The following is a 23,258-nucleotide window of genomic DNA, read 5'->3' as shown; positions in this document are numbered from 1 at the left end:
GTGTCACCACCTGGTCCAGTTTCTGTAATCTCTCCTCTTATAAGAAATCCTTTCTCTGTTTTTGGTGTCTATCAGGGGCCCATATGGATCATTTCCCATGAGGGGATGAGAACAGGCTTCTTGTGGTTCAGATCAAAGAATGTACACCTGCATTCCAGCCTGTCTCAGGTCCATACTATTTGAGTGTGCCTCTTTTTAATAATGTATATGTAGTATGTGTTCATTTTTTAAAAGTCAAAACTAAATAATGCAAAGAATGTCTGACATTTAATTTCCCAGTATGCAACTGCTTTTATTTTTATTGAAAACATCCTTTACTTAGAAATCATTTCATATAGAACAGTTTAGACATTAAAACATCAGGCAATGCCATAGTTCAGCTGGAAACCAACTCATGAATTAGTTCATTTCTACACCAAGCCACCATATAAATCCCAGCTTTTCCAGTAAATTCACATTTAATGCTAACATACAGCATTTTAAATTAATCCATAAACCCCGGCAAACCAAAGGGTCAGATGTGGTAACGTCAGTGATCTCACAACAAAAGTAAATGATAATGATTCATTCTGATATCTTGAGGTTATGTTCCTAAACAACCATTTATCTCCTACAGAGTACCATTTTGCTGAACTCAAGGTGAAAATTTTTCAAAAAGAAGATAAACTATGCACATACTCGTAAGTGTGGGATGATTAACAACATAAAAACAAAATTGTGGCATAGTTTTTAATTATTCCAGGGTAAAGTAAAACTGAATGTCATTTGCTGTGCTATTTTACAAATATTTTATCCTTTCAAATTGTATTTTATAGAATGTATGTTTTCAGGCTGGAAAGTGGTTGAGAAGTGCACATGAGAAAAAAAGTTTGATTAATGATTTGCTGAGCTTCTTAACAACTGCAAAAGTCTATAGCTAAATGAGATAGAGACAAAAGTAAGTAACAATAGTGTTCCACATTCAGCTGGGATAAGAACACCAATAACAATTACTAGTTTCCATGTATGCCTCTGATTCTTTATTTGAAAGCTTGGTGGCTCAGCAAACAGCTGAGGCAGTGAGCTAGTGCTGAAGATGGCATGTGGGAGCAGACATAAAGGCCTATGACTTGGTGGAAATAAATAAGAGAAACAGGAGAGTTTTGATGGACCTCCCAAGAAAGCTCTAAGAAAAAGAGTTTAAACTGTTGACACTGACAAGAGCCAACAATGAGACTCAATTCAAAAATAACTTAACTGGATATCAAACTAATTTCAAAAGAATCAACGTCATTTGAGGTGGAAGTTGCATAAAACTTTTTCAGGAATGAAGACTAGGAGAGTTACATTCAAATCAAATGTAAACTGATGTTCTTTCTGACTGGAAATTAGTACATGGACTCTGAGCAGCAGGTGAACTTACTAAGTGAACACAAGAAAGCCGTCATATACGGTACAAAGAGTCAAAAGCATCCCAACTGAAACAATACCTGTGATATCATGGAAGAAACAAGAAAGTTAACTGTGGCATATAGGAAAAACAGCAAGAGCAGAGGACAAACATCTGTGGAGTCTTTTGACCCAGCCACCAACAACAGGCATTTTACTCTTGGGAAGGGGAAAAAAAAGGGGGCAGAAAAATAAAAGGAAACTAGAGAACTTAAATATGGACAGAAAACCCTGGGGATGATACTGGGCAGCAAATTACATAAGAGTTGTGATTCAATAAGACAACAAAAGATGAATATAATTATGTAGCAATATGTTGCAAAGGAAATAGGTAATATTCCTGTCTCTATACAGTTCTGGAGTATGGCATTCAATTCTGTAAATCTCAGAAATATATTGACGTATTGAAGATAGTGAACAGAAGAGCAATTAGATAACCAGATAAAATTAAGATTTTGAAAATGTAGGCTAAATAACAGGAAAAACTGCCTAACAATGAGATCTATTATTGTTTAGAATAGTTTCCCAAGAGAACTGATAAAAGATGCATTGCTTGGGACATTTCAACAAAGTTTGGATCAAATACTAAAAAATGTACCACAGGAAAAACAATCTAAGTGTACTATAGGAAAGAAGATGGGGCATGAGACCTAAGGGATCATTTTCATCTCCAACATCTATGATTCTAATAAACAGGATAATTTAATTTTACTTCAGATTAGTTGTGTTAACTAATATTATATGCGATTTATAGAAAAACATTGGCTTTCTTATATGATTATTAGGCAAGCCTGCTCTGGAGCATAAGGTATTTATTAACAAAATATGTGGGTATTTAAATCATAATACAGAAAAACATCATAGCCAAAATAAGATATATCAGGTATTATTTGGGATATAGAGGAAAAATATGAATATCGATTAATGCTGTAGGACAGGGCCTACAGGCTACAGGCCTGTAAGATATTTATCTGAGGCAAACAAGGCCTCAGGCCTCAAGATATGCTGTCACGAGTAGCTAACCAATAAATGAGTCTATGTTACAAGATGAAACAGTTACAATAGATATGTTAATGCTGATATTTAGGAAATATATACTGTAATATACCATTTAATTCCATTTAAAATACGTTCGGGATTATTGCAGACATAGAGAGTCAGCAATGTATTTACCACGAGTTGTTATTGTGACTGAGTGACATAAACGTTATCGAGTGTAAGAGGAACTAACAAGTTAACCTTTGAAAAACATGGCACCCCAAAATTAGTAGGGTGTGGAAGTATAGATAAGGAAAAGGGATTGAAATTTTCATAAATATGTATGAACCTCAATGGGCATCAGCATAACAAATTATAAAAGTGTATTCCAGATTGCATGCCTTGGGAGACACCAGCATGACAACCATTGGTGATGATGATGAGGAAGATAATGACTGACACTTTGGAGTTCCCAGGCAGGAGACTTGAGTGAGGGCTAAACATTTTGTACTATTGCTCTGTCTGCTGTTGTATTTCAGGGCTTGTGGGATTGTTCATCTGTTTAGTGGATTTGTTAATCAATGGACTGGTGATAAATTGCAACTGTTTTCTGTGTGATCCTCAAGTCTCTCATTCTAATAATATTGGTAATAATCTTTCTGATGCTGTAGCCTCTCAGGAGACTGAGCCCTTATCGACTACTGTAGTTTAAGAGATGAATCAATAATCAATACACCAATCCATCAGTTAGGTTAAAACACTTCTCCATGTTCAAATTGTCAGATTGGTTAGTCCATTAAAAAAAAAATTATTAAAAAGTCTACTGTTACAAAAGAGGTCAATGATTTTTCAGTGTCTCTTCACTTCCTTTTCAGTCCACTGTGTCTAGCACACTCACATATAAAATCCTACTTTCTCTCTATTCTTAAACAGTTCAGTGGTGTCATATTGTTGTCAATTGACACAACAGCAAAAATTAACAGTGAGGCACGCTCTGGCTTGTGGTTTAATACTATGTTGAGTGCTGATAACCCAGAAGAGCTTTCATTAAAATAAAAACCTGGCTTCATTCTAACAAAGGTCCATATGCTAAATCTTAAAAAATGCAGCTCAACACTTATTCCCTATTCACACCTTATTGGGTATATATACACATGTATAATCCCATTTACATAACAGTATTAATTTTATAAAATAAGTTTTACAGTCTAATTGTAAACATACCTTGGGTACTAAGCAAATATTCCTTTAATGCTCTACAACAACAGAGGAAAAATACTATTCAAGCTAAATTAAAAAAAACAACACTGCACATATACAAAAAAGTGTATAAGGATGCTCAAGTAACTCAACCACTTTATCTTTCCTGTGTGCAGTAGAAGAACCTTAGGTTGCATCTACATTTCCAAATGTATTTCTACATTTTATTGCTGAATCTAATCATCAGGGTGCTTTTAAAAAAAAACTAAATATTTATAACTATTAATATTAAATTGTTGATTCTAAACCACACTGTGAAGTACTGATAAGAATAAAATTCAAGCCAGTGAATTTTGTGTGTGTGTGTTTTTTAATTGTGTAGGTATTATTGTTATTGTTGATATTACTGTGGTAGTGCTGAAGAGTGAAAAAAGGTTCCGATCAGGGACTGTAGCGAGGGGGCCCCACTCCCCCGTGCTCCTGATGAGAACAGGCCAGAAAGGGTGCGGCCGTGGGCGGAGCCCCCGCCACCTGTCCCTGCCCCCGGAAGTCAAGAGGAGGGACAGGAAGTCCAAGGCCACCGCCACCAGTCCCCGCCCCCCGGAAGTCAAGGGGCGGGACAGGAAGTACAAAAGCCCGGCCCCAGGGCTCAGTTAGAGGGAGGCGGCCAGAGAGAGCAGACGCTAGGGCCCGAGCTCCCGCTGGGCCCGGCTTACCCCGTGCCCGGTACCCGGATGGGTACTGGCCTGACCTCCCCTGGGACCAGCACTCAGAGGAGCCGACTGAGCGGTCCGACGCTCGGCCTGTGGAGGAGCTGCCTGGACCTCCCGAAGCCCGGTACCCCGAGGAGTGGATCAGACCTCCCGAAGCCCGGTACCCCGAGGAGTGGATTGGACCTCCCGAACCCCAGTACCCCGAGGAGTGGACTGGACCTCCCAACGGCGGACACCCTGAGGAACCCATGGTCTGGGACGCCCCAGACGACGCTGACAGAGGGCAGGTACCCAGCGAGGGGGAGGTTGGAAGTGGCCCGGGGGCAGCTGACCCCAGTCAGGCTGCAGGCTCGCCTGAGCCAATGGCAGTGTGTTTCGGTCAGGATTCCCCACTGACCATCAGCAGCGTTAACAGCTGCTAGGGCCCCGGCTGGAACGCAGTGGAGTGGGAGGGCCTGCGCTCCCCCTGCCACCCTTCCAAGGGTGGCAGACTCCCCCTCCCCTGACCTGAGGAGGCCGTCTCGGTTACCTTGTTGCTCAGCCCCTGCTGGAAGGCCTGAGCATACACTGTGTGTGTTGCCCCGCCCCACCCAAGGGCCGGGCGTACTTATATACTATTCTCTCATGCTCAACCCCGCAGCAAGGGACGGGCCCGAGGCAGAAGGAGTGAGGTGAGCTGGTGTGGCTCCCGTCCCCCCTCAAGGAGGGTTGAGCCCCGGCCGCGCTCTACTACAGGGACCTATTGTGCAGGGCACTGTACAAGCACACACACGTAAAACAAAAAAGATTCAAGAAGGATGGAGAGCCAAAGCCATTTCTGCCACTTCTTAAACAAGAACAATATGTTTGATGGGGACAAACTTGTATCTTCTGCTGCAGTTCTGCAGAAGCTAGTGCAGCCTCAGCACTGAAAGAACCCCATGATCTCTGCATAAGGTTAAAAGAGAGACAGTACATATACTAGGTTGCTGATGGGGCACAGAGGTAATTTTTTCTCCTAAAACAGCCACAATGCTGCTCTCTTTTGGTGTATTACCCTGCTGAAGAACAATTACATGATACAAAGCCAGCTCACAAAAGCTAATGCACCCATTACTCATACATACTCAGAATTTAGTATTATAGTATATACAGTGAACCAAAATACTGCACATGTGAAGCAGGCCAAGTTATGGTTGCTGTGAGAATATAGTTTCACATTTAGTACAGAAAAGATCAAAGAAAATGCATCTTACCTTAAACAAGCAGCGACAGACATATTCATACACCATGTGTTTTAATGAGCTGATAAGAGACATAATTCTTTCTTCAGTATTTTCTGAATCCTGAAAAAAATTAGTTTAAACATGAAAAGTTCAGCTGGACAAAAACATGCATTTATGTATGTATGTGCAAATACCTAGAGTGCACAATGGGCACTTAGGGTTGAGGATCCAGCCCATGTGTTTAAAGTCATACACCTAAATAAGTGGCCTAATTTTCAGAGTTGCTGAGCACTCAGATTTCCTACTGATCTCACTTGCAGCCCCCGATGACTGTATTTAATGTCCCAAAACACAGATTTAGCAGTCTAAATTTAAATACTCAAGATATGAACGTTCTGGCTTTAGTCATGGAAAATAGGCTAAATATTCAAAACATCTGTGACAAATTCCAGGGGTAGTGAACCTGCAACCATTTGCACATAAACTATTACACTTTCCACTGCTCTACTCAAATACTATACCAAGAAAAATAGACTAAACTGGCACCCAGCAGACTGTTTCTCTAAACCACAGACCAAGCACACTGCAGGAAGCAATAGCAAAAGTTTCTCCACACTGCCCCACCCATGTTTTAAACCGGCCTTGAAGGAACCACATCTGAGGCCTGATCTACATTACGCATTTATACCGCATTTAGCAGCGTTAAACCAAATTTTACGCTGCACCTGTCCACACAACGAAGCCCTTTATATCGATATAAAGGGCTCTTAAAACAAAATTTCTGTACTCCTCTCCGACAAGGGTAGTAGCGCTGAAATCGGTATTGCCATGTCGGATTAGGGTTAGTATGGCCGCAATTCAATGGTATTGGCCTCCGGGAGCTATCCCACAGTGCACCATTGTGACCACTCTGGAAAGCCATTTGAACTCGGATGCACTGGCCAGGTAGACAGGAAAAGCCCCACGAACTTTTGAATTTCATTTCCTGTTTGGCCAGCGTGGAGAGCTCACCAGCACAGGTGTCCACGCAGAGCTCATCAGCACAGGTAACAATGCAGTCTCCTGAGAATCTAAAAGAGCTCCAGCATGGACCGCACGGGAGGAACTGGATCTGATCACTGTATAGGGAGAGGATTCTGTGCTAACAGAACTCCATTCCAAAAGACGAAATGAAAAAACATTTGAAAAAATTTCCAAAGCCATGATGGACAGAGGCCACAACAGGGACTCAGTACAGTGCCGTGTGAAAGTTAAAGAGCTCAGACAAGCCTACCAGAAAACCAAAGAAGCAAACGGAAAGTCCAAGGCAGGGCCGAAAACATACCACTTCTATGCTGACCTGCATGCAATTCTAGGGGAGTCCACCACCACTGCCCCACCCCTGTCTGTGGATTCAGAGGTGGGTGTGGTAATCACAGCCATGCTGAGGATTCTGCGGATGGGGAAAATGAGGAGGAAGCGGAGGACGAGCTTGTAGAGAGCACACAGCAGTCCGTTCTCCCCAACAGCCAGGAGCTTTTTCTCACCCAGACGGAATTACCCTCCCAGCCCTCCCAAGCAACTGTCCCAGACAATGAAGCCATGGAAGGGACCTCTGGTGAGTGTACCTTGTAAATATAAGACATGGTTTAAAAGCAAGCGTTTTTTAATGATTAATTTGCCCTGAGGACTTGGGATGCATTCTTGGCCAGTACAGTTACTGGAAAAGTCTGTTAATATGTCTGAGGATGGAGTGGAAATTCTCCAGGGACATCTCCATGAAGCTCTCCTGGAGGTACTCCAAAAGCCTTTGCAGAATGTTTCTGGGCAGCGCTGCTTTACTCCATCCTCCATGGTAGGACACTTGACCACGCCATGCAAGTAGCAAGTAATCTGGTATCACTGCATGACAAAGCCTAGCTGCGTATGGTCCCAGTGACTGCTGGCATTCAAGCAACATCCATTCTTTATCTCGCTGTGTTATCCTCAGGAGAGTGATATCGTTCGTAGGGTAACAACTGGAGATATACCAACCTCCTAGAACTGGAAGGGACCTTGAAAGGTCATCGAGTCCAGCCCCTTGCCTTCACTAGCAGGATCAATTTTTGCCCCAGATCCCTAAGTGGCCCCCTCAAGGATTGAACTCACAACCCTGGGTTTAACAGGCCAATGCTCAAACCACTGAGCTATCCCTCCCCCCATGGTAACCTGGTTGAAATTCAGGAATTTAAGTAAGGGGACAGAGATGGCCATTCCTACTGGGCTGTTTGCCTGTTGCTTAAAATAAATCCTTCCCTGCAGGTAGCCAAGCGGGGGGAAGGGGAGGAGACAATTGGCGCAGAGCTTTCCATGTTTGGCTAGCAGGGATCTTTCCTGCTACCAGCCACGTGGTTGGAGTGGGGGGAAATGGGAGTGTTTAGCAGTGATCTTTCCTGCTACCAGTCACGTGGCTGGGGTGGGGGGAAATGGGGGTGTTTAGCAGTGATCTTCCATGATACCAGCCACGCGGGTTGGCGGGGGGGGAAGGTGGATGTTTAACAGCGATCTTCCATGATACCAGCCACGGGGTGGTTTCTGCTGCCGCACGTTAACAGGAAAGCAGCAGCACTCAACGGGCTTTGCTTGCTATTTGGGAAAGGAGGGCGCTGGATAGATGAAGGCTGCAGAAGACGAAAGACAATGGCTTACATGGCCGCACGCAAGCCGAATTCTGCTGCCCGGACCTGCGTCTGTGATCTGTAACACCAAAGCCACAAGCACTCAATATTAAGATGCAAAATGTGACCTTGTAGTGAAAACACATACGCTATGTAAGGTGAATAGTGTTGTTCACCGTGAAAGAGTATGACCATTGTTCTCTAAAATGTATCTTTTTAAATACTTCTTTCTCTTTTTTCCCTCCCTCATGCAGCTGCAAATTTTTCAAGCCTCTCTACTCCATCCCGAAGGCTATCTCAGATAAGGCAGTGGAAAAAAAAGACATGAGAAGAAATGTTTTCGGAAATCATGGAAGTGACCCGCAATGAAAAAGCTCATCTGAATGAGTGGAAGGACGTGGTAGCAAAGTACAGGAAAGATGCCAATAACCGTGAGGACAGGAAGGATGAACGTGAGGACAGGAGGGACGAACGTGAGGACAGGAGAGACGCTCGATATGAGAGGTGGTGGCAGGAAGATCAGCGGTGGCGGGATGCAACTCTGGGGCTGCTGCGTGATCAAACTGACATGCTCCAGTGTACGGTGGACCTTCAGGAACGGCAGCAGGATCACAGAGTGCCGCTGCAGCCCCTGTATAACCACCCTCCCCCCTCACCATGTTTCTTAGCCTCCTCACTCACCAGACGAGTAAGAACTCATGGGGGGAGGCTCTCTGCACCCGCCCACTCCACCCCAGTGGACAGCCCAACCAAAAGGCTCTCATTATTATGAAATTTTTTTAGTGGCCTTTTCCTTCCCTACTATTCTCCTCCCAAACCCCACGCAGGCTACCTTGTCAGTTCTCTCCTTCTTTTTATAATTAGGTAATATAGAATAAATGGTTTTTAAATGAGAGTGACTTTATTTCCTTAGAAAGCAAGCTGTGATCAAAGGCGGTGGATGGGTGAGGGGGTGAGGGGCTTACAGAGAATGAGTCAATTGGGGGGGGGTCATCAAGGAGAAACAAACACAACAGTCACATTGTACCCTGGCCAGTGATGAAACTGGTTTTCAAAGCTTCTCTAATGCGCACCGCTTCCTGGTGTGCTCTTTTAATAGACCTGGTGTCTGGCTGTGCGAAATCAGCGGCCAGGTGATTTGCCTCAGCCTCCCACCCCGCCATAAAGGTCTCCTTGGCTGAAGTCTGAGCAAGTCAGTAATGTGTGCCAGCGCACCTTTAAACGGCCAAATGCACATTCTACCACCATTCTGCACTTGCTCAGCCTGTAGTTGAACAGCTCCTGACTAGTGTCCAGGCTGCCTGGGTATGGCTTCATGAGCCATGGCATCAAGGGGTAGGCTGGGTCCCCCAGGTTAACTACAGGCATTTCAACATCCCCAACTGTTATTTTCCGGTCTGGGAAGTAATTCCCTTGCTGCAGCCGTTTAAACAGAGCAGAGTTCCTGAGGACGCGAGCGTCGTGAACCCTTCCCAGCCATCCCACGTGGATGTTGATGAAATGTCCCTTGTGATCCACCAGTGCTTGCAGCACCATGGAAAAGTACCCTTTGTGGATTATGTACTGGGTGCCCTGGTGCTCCAGTGCCAAGATAAGGATATGGGTCTATCTATCGCCCCACCACAGTTAGGGAATCCCATTGCAGCAAAGCCATCAACTATGACCTGCACATTTCCCAGAGTCACAACCTTTCATAGCAGCAGCTTAGTGATTGCACTGGCTACTTGCATCACAGCGGCCTCCACAGTAGATGTGCCCACTCCAAATTGATTCCTGACTGACCGGTAGCTGTCTGGCGTTGCAAGCTTCCACACGGCTATTGCCACTCGCTTCTTAACTGTGAGGGCTGCTCTCATCTTGGTATTCTGGCACTTCAGGGCAGGGGAAAGCAAGTCACAAAGTTCCATGAAAGTGCCCTTATGCATGAGAAAGTTTCGCAGCCACTGGGAATCATCCCACACCTGCAACACTATGCGGTCCCACCAGTCTGTGCTTGTTTCCCGGGCCCAAAATCGGCAATCAATGGCTAGAACCTGCCCCATTACCAGCAGGATCTCCAAAGCGCAGGGGCCTGCAGTTTGACAGAATTCTGTGTCCATGTCCTCATCACTCCCGTCGCTGCTCTGCTGCAGTCGCCGCCTCCTCACCTGGCTTTGCAGGTCCCAGTTCAGCATTGACTGCACGAGAATATGCGAGGTGTTTAAAATGTCCATGATTGCTGTCTTGAGCTCAGCAGGGTCCATGCTTGCCGTGGAATGGCGTCTGCACAGTTCACCCAGGAAAAAAGGCGCAAAAAGGTTGGCTGCTGCTGTTTTCATGGAGGAAGGGGTGAGGCTGTACCCAGAAGCACCAGCAGCAATGATTTTTGCCCCATTAGGCACTGGGATCTCAACCCAGCATTCCAATGGGCGGGGGAGACTGCGGGAACTATGAGATAGCTACCCACAGTGCAACACTCAGGAAATCGCTGCTAGCCTCAGTACATGGACGCACACCGCCGAATTAATGTGCTTAATGTGGCCGCGTTCACTCAACTTTATACAATCTGTTTTAAAAAAACGGTTTCTGTAAAATTGGAATAATCCCGTAGTGTAGACATACCCTAAGAATGAAAGAATAGTTAAGTCTCCATTCTCATTAAATCCTTCATCTCCAATAGCCTTCATATGCTGATAACTTGCCCTCACTGCTGACTTATTAATTATTGTTATACATTTAAATTGCAGTTGCATCTAGACACTCAACCCAGGTTGGGCCACATTGTACCAGGCATTATACAAAACATCTAGAAAATGGCAATCCTAGCCCCCAAAGCATTTACTATCTAAAAGACAAAACACAGCAGGAGGATGAAACAAACGAGGGTGTCAGGATGAGGGTTGAGGAGATGGGGGTGTAATAAAAATAATAGTATCTCTACGGTTTGTTGGCTAATCAGCAGCAGTAAGCACAATTTGCACATGCTTAGCCATTATCAGGTTGCCTGTACTGTAAGCATTATGAGGAAGGACTTGAAGAAGGATAATGTGGCTTTACAAATTGACTTGATGGGAAGTTTTCCCACATCTATAGGGTAACTCAGGAGAGAGCTTGAAGATGCTTGTCAGAGAAGTAGAAAAGCAGGTAATCAACTTTACAATAGGATATTAGGGTGGATAGGTAGTATGGTGCTAAATTGTGACAGGTTTTGAAAATAAATACAAGAAGTTCGTGTTTGATGTTATGGAAAGAGGTGGGGCCAGTGGAGGATTGCAGGGAGGGGTCTTTATATAGTCAGAGTAATGAGCCAGCAAAATGGACTTAACAGCAGCATTCTGAATGGCCTTGAAGGGGTGGGAAGAGGGCAGAGAGAAAAGGTCAAATCTTAGAAATGTGGTTCAGGAAGAAGTGGTAACATTTAGTCACAGCCTTAATTTGTGGGGTTAATGAGAAGGCTGATCTGAAGATGAATCCAAGATTATGGGCCTGAGCAATAGGGAGAGTGTATGTATTATCCACCATGACAAAGGGGGGAGAGAATGGGCTTGCGGGGACAGGAACTATGTTTTGGTCATGCTAGTTGTATTCAAACTAGTGAAAGGTTCCATTTCCTCTTACTAAACTACTGAAACTTTTAGAACCCCGAGCCTTTGCTCCTTTCCTTATTCTGTCCCTTACTGGAAAAATTTGCCTTATTCACAGATTAGTCACTGAAGAGCCTATATTTAAATAAATAAAACCTCAAGATTCCCTGTAGTCAACCTTGTATTTTCATATGTACTGTAATCTTAGCCAAAGAGCCTAAACTACAAAAAAAGAGGTTACTTAGGTGGTGCAGTAACTAGAGTTCTTCAAAATATGTCCCCTTCAGGTGTACCTGTGCCCTATGCTTTTGATCAGAGATTTCTGGTAGCAGTACCCACTCAGCCCATGCATATGCCCCACACATTCCTGTGGCCCAGGCCAAGGCTACATGGGGCTGCGTCGGTGAACCATCCTCTGTTCCTTCTCCACTGCAAAGTCCCACAGGGGAGGCTCTGAAACAGAGGGGAAGGAGGACAGGGAGTGGAGCACCCCACAGAGCCATCCATCTGAAAAAATTCCCGCCATTGCAAAAGGTGAGTTACCGCTCCTTCAGGTGATTCCCAAGCAGCACCTCACTAAAGAGAGGGGATGTTCAGAGCAGAGTCCAATACAGAAGAATTGCATTGCCTACATCAGCATCTGATCTCTCCCCAGGTACCAGGGCATAATGATTAGAGAAAGTATGAACAGAGAAAGTTGTCACTCCACAAACGTCTGCAATTGGTACATCCTTTAATACGGCCACAAATATAGATAGTGCTCCTGTGGAATGTGCTATCACTCTCAAGGGAGGCTGAACATGAATACTGTTGTAACAGATCTTAACATAACCAGAGATCCACTCTGACAACCTCTATTTTGAAATTACTGAACCCTTGTTTCTGGCAGCAATGGATACAAATAATCTAGATCTTCTAAATTGTTTGGTCCTATCTAGATAGAAGGCTAATGCCCTCCTGACATCTAGGGTATGGAATATGGCTTCTTGACTAATCTGATGCAGTTTGGGGAAAAACACAGGAGATGAATAGTTTGATTAATATGAAATTCTAAGGACACCTTAAGTAAAAATCTTGGATGTGTCCATAGTGACACTTTCTGTCTGGAGAATAACTTAAATGTTGGTACTGCCATTAAAGTCCCCAATTCTCCAACCCTTCAGGGAGAAGAAGTGATAGCTACCAGGAATGCTGTCTTCAAATGATAAATCTAATAGAAAACACATAGCTAATGACTCAAAAGGATGTTTCACAAGGTAATTAAGGAGTAGGTTCAGGTCCCAGCTAGAAGTAGGATCTCTGATTTGTGGGGAGATATTTGAAAAACCTCTTAGAAATCTTGCTATAATTGGGTGAGCAAAGAGTGAAAAACCCTCTAGGGATGTGTGAAAAGCTGTTATTGCTATTAAATGAACCTTAATAGAATTCATAGAAAGACTGGATGTTTTCTAACTGGTAATTCAATATCTTAAGAAGAAGAGAGCGAGTTGGCGAAATCTGATGATAGTTACATCAAAGATAATATTGTTTTCATTTCTGGAGGTAAGTACTTCTTATAGATTCTTTTCTGTTATTTAATACAATGTGTTGTACCTCTGATAAACAGGATATCTCTATTCCTGAGAGCCATCAAGGAAACATAATTGGAGACCTAGAAAGATCCTGCCAACGGGGTAAAATGTTCAACTGTCATCCTGAGTCAGTAGGAACGAACCAACTGAAAACTGCTGTGAAGAGTGAGAGGTCAGTCTCACTAGACAACAATACCAAACTTGTCTTGGCCATGTTGGTGCTATCAGTGTGACTCTGGCCTGATTTTGTTTGATCTTGCTGAGAACCTTTAACAGTAATAGTGTTGGTGAATACACGTAGAGAAGTCCTTTCATCCCTCAGGGACTGGGGATTAAGACCTCCTCTGGAGCAATACCTGATGCAATTTGCGTTGGCTGCCATGGCAAACAGAGCAATCTCCAGGAAACCTCAAGCTAAGAACATCTTGTGGACGACTTGGGAGTTCAGTTCCCATTCGTAATTTAGAAAGAAATGAGTGCTAAGGTTGTCTGTCCTGGTGTTCTGAATATCATAGAATCATAGAAGATTACGGTTGGAAGAGACCTCAGAAGGTCATCTAGTCCAATCCCTTGCCCAACTAAACCCCAAATATATGTGAGGTAATAAGCTGAGATGACTATCTGGTTGGCTATGCACCAATTCCAGAGTTTTATCAATTCAGCATAGGGTGATAGGGAATATTCTCCTCCTTGACAGTTGATATAATACATGCAAGCCACACTGTCTGTCATTATCCTTACTGACTTGGATCTGATAAGAGGTAGAAAGTGTATGCAAGCATTTTTAACTGCTCTCAATTCCAAAAGTTTGATGTGGAGATGCTACTCTTATAGTAGCCATTTTCCTTGCACCTTATGAGGGCCCAGATGCGCCCCCCAAGCCAAAAGTGAAGCATCAAATATTATCACTCTGGTAGGGGAATTCTGAAATAATGGAACACATGCACAGGTTTTTGTCAGGTCCTTCCACCTGTTCCAGCTTAGTGAACATACGAACCCATTGGGGAACAGACAGTAACCAGCATAGGCTCTGCTTCCTTGGTTTGGAGCCATCCCTGTAGACCTCAGAGATGTAATCCGGCACGCTGCACTACAAAGATGCAAGCTGGCATGGATCCCAGCAGTTGAAGATAAGTTACTTGAGGAGAGCCCTAAATCTTTGAGATGAAATTCACTAATGCAAGAAATCTGCTGGAAGGGAGATACATTCTGCCTGTCACTGTATCCAGGGAAGTTCCTATGAAGTTTAGACACTGTAGTGGAGTCACAAGGATTTTTTGAAGTTGATTTGAAGGCCCAGACTGTGAAACAGAGAACATGTCATTTTACTAACACGGATACTGATACTATGTGCTCTGATCAACAATTATATCCAAATGACATATGTGATCAGCAATTACCACCAGAATCTCTGGGAGTACTCATGGGACAGAAGATAGGCTGAAAGACCACACCCTGGAGGGTAGTGCTTGTTGTTGTGCGAAGGGTGAATAACAACATGAAAATATGCATCTTTTAAGTCAACAGTTATGAACCAATCTCCTAAATATTATGAGGGAATTATTGCTGCAAGGGTCATCATCATGAATTTCTGCTGTTTTACATATCTGTTTAGAGACCTGAGGTCTAAAACTGGCCTTCACTCTCCCTTCTTTTTGGGAAACAGGAAGTATTTTGAATAGACTCTCCTCTTCCTGTGCTGTACAGGAATAAGTTCTATTGCTCCTAAACATATAAGTGAGGCCACCTCAAGTGCCAGCAATAGATTGTGATAGGGGTCCCTGAAGAGCTATAAGGAGGATGAATGGGTAGGAGGGATAGACTTGAAATCAATAGTGTAATAGATGTTATGACTTCCAAAATCCATTTGTCTGAAATTACATTCTCCATGCAGCCTGAAAATGGAAGAGGGAGGAGAGTATGATGTTGCAACTGTAAAACCCTGTTGATTGAATGGGTGTGATTCTTGATCAAGCCATCAAAACTCTCGTATAGAGGCTGTAGATGGCTGAGAAGATGTAGCTATAGCTGAAAGAGGTTTTGTTCTTAGACTATCTTGGTCTCTTAGTTGGGGGTTCAGATGGTCTATGATAAGTTGCATATAGGGATGGGTGTGCTCTTTGTGTCATCTGAGACCTATTAAATCTCCTCTTATTTACAGGAGTATACATACTTACAGATCACAGCAGAGGTCTCGAGTCCTTTAAAGTGTGGAGAGATATAGCCATCAAGTCTTGCAACTGCAAAGGGGAGGTGTTTGATGATACTCTGGTCCTCTCTGGAGAAGCCTAATACCTGGAGCCAAGATACTCTTCTCATGACCAGAGAGATAGATATAGACCAGGCTGCAGTATCTGCAGCATTCAAGGAAGCCTGGAGCGATGTCTTTGCCAGGAACTGACCATGTTATATAATGGCCTTTAATTGGTCACAATGTACCTCTAGCAGGTGCTCAATAATGCAATTGAATTTGTTGCAATTTAAATAGTCTTATATGGCTCTGAGTGCCTGATGGTTCACTATTCTGAAGTGTGACTAAAGAGAAAGATTTGTGTCCAGAAAGATCAAGCTTCCTGTGATCCTTAGTGTACAAGGCGAACTTTGAGCAATGTTGTCTGCCTTGTTCATTAATGGTCTCAACTACTAGGGAATTCAGAGCCAAGTGAGAAAATACAAACTCCAGTTCCATGGCAGGGACATAACACATTTTATCTGCCCTCTTGCAGGTAGGCTGGGGTATGCCAAACTGTCTTAGTGGGCTCCATCAGAGCTTCATTGTCTGGAACGGCAATTCTCATAGATGTCAAAGTGTAAAATATCTAGAAATTTATGATGGGATTCCTGAACCTCCTCTAAGCGTATCAGCAATTTGCTTAATCAGGTCCTGAAACTGTCTGAAGTTGTCCATCATAGAAGATGGTGGATGCATCACAGTTTCATCAGGCAATGAGGAGGAAATATTAATAAGAGGCGTCATCTCCTTATTCAGCCTTGCTTCTTGAAGGTCTCTTCTGGCATAGATTGTAGTAGAGCAATTTGAGGAGAATGGGAGATTCTCTATTCCGTTCCAGTGCAAAGACCTCATTGCAAATTGTTGATCACAGATCACCCATGGTCCTAGCAAGGCTACTGAGGGGGCCTATATGGCACAGCTGGAGACATCCGTCTGTGATCCTGATATGTGATGTCATTTGAAGTCTATCCTTCTTTAATACATCAATGTAGAGGGGAGAGCTAAGTGTCTTAGAATAGGCAACGGAATCGTGCACTAAAATTTAAGAGTCTAAGGAGTCCTCTTCCACATATTCCAAAGGGAGCACAGATGTTCAGCTGGCAAAGCAGATAGGGGGAGTAAGGTACTCTAGATAACTGAGTGGTAAATGACAAACCCCTAGCACCAATTAACAAAGGAGACTCAAGCGCCAAACATACTATCAGGTCTTTAGGGTACCTAAATTCTTGGAGTATTGATGTTGTCGAAGACAGGGTTGAGTGAGAACCCATGGAGGATGGCTTTGGTACCAATGCAAGTGGTACCAAGTGTTGGGGTATGTAAGGGTTAAACAAAAATGTGGGTAACCACTATAGGGAGTAAAGGCACAGGCAGGCACTGTCTCTTCGCTTCATAAATAAAGTTGCCACCATTTTCCCTCCCCTTCTGCTTGTTAAGAATAGATAAGCATTGCAGCTGTATAAGGAATGTGTTTGTCTGAGGGATACCCTTTGGGTGAAGAAGTGTTATCTCCCCACTCCCTTCCTTTCCCAGTTACATAAACAAGCTCGAGGTCATGGCCCCTTCCTCCCTCCCATGTGAACTGCTGATTAAGGGAACTTATGGCTACAATTATTGCAAAGAAATGTATCTTCAAGGTAAAAATGTCTGTAGAATATGCTTAATACTGTAAACAGTAAACAGGTAGATATAATTATATTCAGTATATGGCTATTAATATTCATTATATGGGCATTCATATTATCAAATACAGGTTTGGGGAGTGTTGTAGTAAATTGGGTATTTACATATTAACTTATATAAAAGAGCATGAGGTGATTAACTCAGTGCTTACTCGACATTTGGGTCAAGGGGAACAAGTACCAAAAGAAAGAAGCCCGTTTACTCAATCCGCCTCTGGGTCCCCCGTTCCTTCTTTTCATCTCCAGCACTGAGCACTTGGCATGGGAGTGAGACACCTCCATTTCCATCAGTATGGTAGGTACCCAAGTGGTCTTTGTTATCGCTGACTTTCACGTTACCAGCACCTAGTGTTGTTCAGGGACATGCTTAGAACTCTTCTCAACAGTGTCTCTGTCACTTTGGGTACGGGCACCCAAAAACAGTACTGAGTCTCTGTTAGATAACTGACTCCTCTTTGCCTTTGCAGTACTGGCATCACTCTGCGTCTGCAAGGAACTCCCCTTGAAACTTGAGGTCTCAATAGCCTTCTTGTGCATTGGTGACTGAACTCTTCTTGGAGATTTACTCCTTACTTCCTTCGGCTTAGAAGTAGATGTCGAGGCTACCTATGCTGAGGACTTCAGTACCATAGATGTATTCGTTGCTGCAGTACTCCCTATCCCTCTAACAGTCTCTGGTGACTGAGATCTTGGTTGAGTGGATGGCGCACTGGCGGTAATGGGAAGTCTATGCCCCGGCAGGGGGTGGAGGTTGTCCCTCCATCCCTGGATCCGAAACTGATTATAGAACTTACTCTATCATCAGGAGTTTAAACTTGATATCCCTATTTTTACAGGATCTACTCTTGAAGGAAGTACAGATTTGGGAGATATGAATATCACTCAAAGAGTGGAGGCACTGGGAATGCCTGTCACTGATCAGAATAGCTTCATGACAGGAAGGCATCTCTTGAATCCCGAGAAGGCCCAGCATTACTGAGCAAAATAATCAAAAAGACCCCTAGAAGAGGAAAGTGATTAAAAATTACCTAACTGTATCTATGAAAATATATGGTTTCAGAGTAGCAGCCATGTTAGTCTGTATCTGCAAAAAGAACAGGAGTACTTGTGGCACCTTAGAGACTAACAAATTTATTTGAGCATAAGCTTTCGTGGGCTACAGCCCACTTCTTCAGATGCATAGAATGGAACATATATTGAGGAGATAAGGAGAGCATGAAAAGGTGGGAGTTGTCTTACCAACTCTGGGAGGCCAATTAAGTAAGAGAAAATAACTTTTGAAGTGATAATCAGGATAGCCCAGTATAGACAGTTTGATAAGAAGTGTGAGAATACTTACAAGGGGACATAGATTCAATGTTTGTAATGTATCAGAGGGTTAGCAGAGTTATTCTGGATCTGTAAAAGCAGCAAAGAATCCTGTGGCACCTTATAGACTAACAGATGTTTTGGAACATGAGCTTTCGTGGGTGAATACCCACTTCGTTAGATGCAGTGGGTATTCACCCATGAAAGCTCATGCTCCAAAACGTCTGTTAGAGAATAAGGTGCCACAGGATTCTTTGCTGCTTTTACAATGTTTGTAATGGCTCAGCCATTCCCAGTCCCTGTTCAAGCCTAAGTTGATTGTATCTAGTCTGCATATCAATTCCAGCTCAGCAGTTTCTCGTTGGAGTCTGTTTTTGAAGCTTTTCTGTTGCAAGATTGCCACCCGCAGGTCTGTCATTGAATGACCAGACAAGTTAAAGTGTTCTCCTATTGATTTTTGAGTGTTATGATTCCTGATGTCAGATTTGTGTCCATTAATTCTTTTGCATAGAGACTGTCTGGTTTGGCCAATGTATATGGCAGAGGGGTATTGCTGGCACATGATGGCATATATCACATTGGTAGATGTGCAGGTGAATGAGCCCCTGATGGTATGGCTGATGTGATTAGGTCCTATGATGATGTCGCTTGAATAGATATGTGGATAGAGTTGTCATCGGGCTTTGTTGCAAGGATAGGTTCCTGGGTTAGTGTTTTTGTTCAGTGATGTATGGTTGCTGGTGAGTATTCGCTTCAGGTTGGGGGGCTGTCTGTAAGCGAGGACAGGTCTGTCTCCCAAGATCTGTGAGAGTGAGGGATCATCTTTCAGGATAGGTTGTAGATCTTTGATGATGCACTGGAGAGGTTTTAGTTGGGGGCTGAAGGTTCTGTTATTTTCTTTGTTGGGCCTGTCTTGTAGGAGGTGACTTCTGGGTACTCGGCTGGCTCTGTCAATCTGTTTTTTCACTTCAGCAGGTGGGTATTGTAGTTTTAGGTGCCACAAGTTCTGTTCTTTTTATAAAAATATATATATTTTCATAGATATAATTAGGCAAGAGAGAGAGGAAAAAGAAAAAAAAGGGGGAGAACGGTTCCAACTACTATAAGCATTAAAAAATAATTAGTTAGCATATAATTAGTTAACTAATTGCTAAATATTACAGATAACAAGTAGACTCCATCTCAGGGCAAAGCTGGCTGAAAAGGAACTTGGGGCAGTTTGCCCACGCAGCCCCATATAGCCTCGGCGGGAAGCACAAGGATGTGGGGCACATGCCCAGGCCCAATGGGCACAGCTACCGAAAATCTCTGATCAAAGGCACAGAGTGCAGGCGCATCTGAAGTGGAGCACCCACAAAGACACCACTCAAAGAAGAATGGATGTTACTTGATTTTGACTGTTGCTACAAGGATATGCCTCCTACAAACTGAAAGTAAATACATATATTTGGAATGTATAATGTACAGCAATACAACATGTCCACATTAATGTTATTTTATTCTTTAAAAACAACTAGAGCACTTATGAATTTTTAAAAACCACAAGCATATTGATCCCTCTCCAGCATTCACAGCTGCAAAAAAACAGGACATACCTGCTTGCTCTGCAAAGCCCTTTGGAAAAGTCGGAGGAAAGCAGCCAAACTAAAACGGTACATGTTATTAATTTTGGACAAGTCAGAGATAATAAAGTACATCTTGCTGGCACTCTCAGCTAGAGGGAGATAGGCATCCCTCTCCTGTGGATAAAAAGAAAAAATACTCAGGATCAGGACTCTACTGCCATCTAAGGGTCACTAAATACTTGTTCAATCTAGCAAAAAACCCCTCAGATGCATTCTACAACTTCAGAATATACCATAACCAATTACATTAAAATCAAAGATATTTTGGTTACTAACATACTTCAAACTCTACTACACTAAAAAATTAATCCACATACAAATATGAATTAAACAAGTTCATTTGTGTTTCTAGAATTAAAATTATATGTGTACTCTTATTATAAGCCCTAATGCTTTAATTTATAGTATTCTTATTATAACCCCTGCAATTTTAGGGCATATAATCCAGGCTTTTACATTAGTTCCAGTTTGAAATTTCACAAAAAAACATGTTAGTTCAAAATTACTTTTCTATTCTTTTCATTTTAAACATTTTTTTTATTTAAAAAAGATTGTTTCAGTTACGTACTCATTCAAGAAGTGTAAAACAGGTAAAGTATAACAATTAAAAATGCTTTCGGTGCCTGTATATCTGAAAATATCCTATACTTCAAAGAAAGAAATAAGCACAGCACTACCCTTACACACGTAGATGCATGCATGAAATCTTGGCTCCACTTAACTCAATGGCAAAACTCCCCATTGACTTCAGTGGGACCAGGATTTCACCTCTGATTTGTTCATGTCCATCTTTAAACATCAGACATGATAAGTGCTCTCATTTTAGCATTAGACATGTAGTGAAATAGCAAGTATAATAGTACAAAAAATAATAACCGACCAACTAAAGCAGAAAATAACGTATGTAGGAGATAATCCCTATATATTGCAGGGCTCGTCCATGGACATCAACAGGATTACACAGGAGCAATAATGTTATTTCTGACATTGAAAAAAATATCAAAAATAAACATTTTAAGAAAAGACATCACCTGATCAAGAGAAATTTGAAGTTTGTGAGACTCAGCAAGAGATTCTTGGATGAGTGCACTACTTGCTTTAGTCTGATTCAAAGATTCAATCAGATCCTTATTTTCAAGTAGGTTGCCTTGTGATGTTGCAAGAGTCTGAAAAAATTAAAATTAACTTGAGTAATACATTAACTCATAAGTTTACACTTCAGGAAACTGTGCAGTGTATAAAGGGAATATGATGCTGATACTAATACCAGAATTTATCTTGAGAAATTATTCTTACCTTTGCAGGTGTCTCTAACATGTTTGTTAGTCTTGGAACCGATAAAAAGCATATGAGAGATAAGATGGTCAGTCTGAAAACTGAAGTGTTATGTTGGTGCAGCAATAAAACACATGAACAATCTGCTGAAATTCGAGAGGCCCAGGTTAGAGTTGCTAGCTTTTATTGGGCTTATAGAAAAAGATGGTCTCGTAGCCAGAGTCTTATCCATTCCCCGCTAAAAGGCGAATCTGAGACTCACATGCAGGAATTATATAATAGTTTTCCTTTTATAATTTTAACCTGCAGTTGGCTGGCTTTTATCTAGGTACTTTCTCTGTAAAGACACTCCTCCTCTCTCCCACCTGCAGCTACTATGATTTACTAGCAACTACGAAAGTCAGAGCATGAGATTGTGGAACACTTCTGGCAGACTGAGAGTTCAAGCACAGTGAGGCTGCATCCACACTGCAAAGCAACACGGCTTGAACCCTGAGTCCCAGCTTGACTCAGGCTCAGACCCTCCACCCCTGTGAGATCCTGGGAGCCTGGGTCCAAGCCCTGGGTTAGCATGATTTATATGTAGACAGAAGGGGTTAGGCATAAACCCTGAGTTTGAACCCTGGTCTTACATTGCAGCATAAATATACCCTAAACTGAAATCTGAGCACCCAATTGGCATGTGTCCCATAGGAATAAGAGGATGGGCCTCTTCAAAGAACCCATAAACTCTAGTATATAAAACTGAGGTCACCGTGTGTTCAAAAAAATTGATTGAACCCAGCAAGAAGCTGCAGAATCTTAAGAGCAACTGCTGTGCAGAAAGGACTCTCTCCCATCCCAGGATGAACAGGAAAAGAAGTAGTGAGATTTCACTTGAAAGACTATTTCCCCTTCTATTCTTTAACATAAAAATAACTGTAGGTTATCTTGATAAGTCTACACACACTCTAGTAAGACCTCAAGTAAGCATATACTAGCTTTAACTCCTTTATATGTCTAAGCAAATTGGCCTAGAGAGACTGAAAACAATAACTTGAAGCAATTGTTTTTAATATTCTAAACTTGTCCATGCCTGGATCAACCTCATCAAAGAGTACCAACCACAGTGCCTTAAAGATAAGTGAAACATTGAAAGTGTGATCAATGTGTAAAGAATTGAGAATTTATGATCATAAGTAAATGTAATAAAAATCTTGGCAATTTGCATTGTTCTTTGATATAACTGCTGAGGCTCAACTCTATTCTATGCTAATTGCTTGCAAGACTGTACTGTGTGTGTAACACATGCCTAGATGATTGGTATTATCTACACGAGTGGTGAACTGTGGCTGGATACTAACGTGGTTCTGGATGAATTAATACATTATTGGTTGGTTAAGAATAAGCAAGTGTCCTGGTTTGAGAAATACTGTTCAAGTTAAAAGTTGACCTAAAAAGAATCCAGTATTAAAAGTAGCAACACTCCCTGGGCTCAATAAAAAGGAGTTATTTTATTAATACTATTCAATTGGCAAACAAAGTTTGCTAGATTTCAGCTTGAAAATCTAACTAGCAAATTCAAAACTGATCCCCCTTTCCTGCTTACAGAGGTAAGTAAATGGACAGTGGAAGGATATTATTTACTTTTTTTTAAAAGTTACTCACCTTGTGCAGTAACTGAGGTTCTTCAAGATAGTTGTCCCTGTGGGTGCTCCACTTTAGGTTTCTTGGTGCCCTGCGCTTCTAATCAAAGATTTGAAGTAGCAGTGTCCTGGTTGGCCACTCATGCACGGCAGCTGTCTCGCACCACTCCAAGTGGCTACCTAGCGTGCGCAGCCAACCATCCCTCAGTTCCTTCT

At 42.5% G+C, this 23,258-nt stretch overlaps 1 protein-coding gene across 1 annotated transcript in view; it reads right to left on the bottom strand.

Annotated features, from left to right (window-relative positions):
• The window catches only part of DYNC2H1 (dynein cytoplasmic 2 heavy chain 1), a 362,438-nt gene that overhangs the window by 181,032 nt on the left and 158,148 nt on the right, over positions 1-23,258 (bottom strand). Inside the window, 3 exon segments of the mRNA XM_030560509.1 lie at positions 5,555-5,644; positions 20,113-20,256; positions 21,174-21,308. Coding sequence (XP_030416369.1) covers positions 5,555-5,644; positions 20,113-20,256; positions 21,174-21,308 — 369 coding nt within the window.

This window comes from Gopherus evgoodei, chromosome 1, assembly GCF_007399415.2.
Source record: "Gopherus evgoodei ecotype Sinaloan lineage chromosome 1, rGopEvg1_v1.p, whole genome shotgun sequence".
Lineage (NCBI taxonomy): Eukaryota > Metazoa > Chordata > Testudines > Testudinidae > Gopherus > Gopherus evgoodei.
The sequence above is the reverse complement of the archived record's forward strand: the minus strand, read 5'-3'. Positions and strand labels throughout refer to the sequence as shown.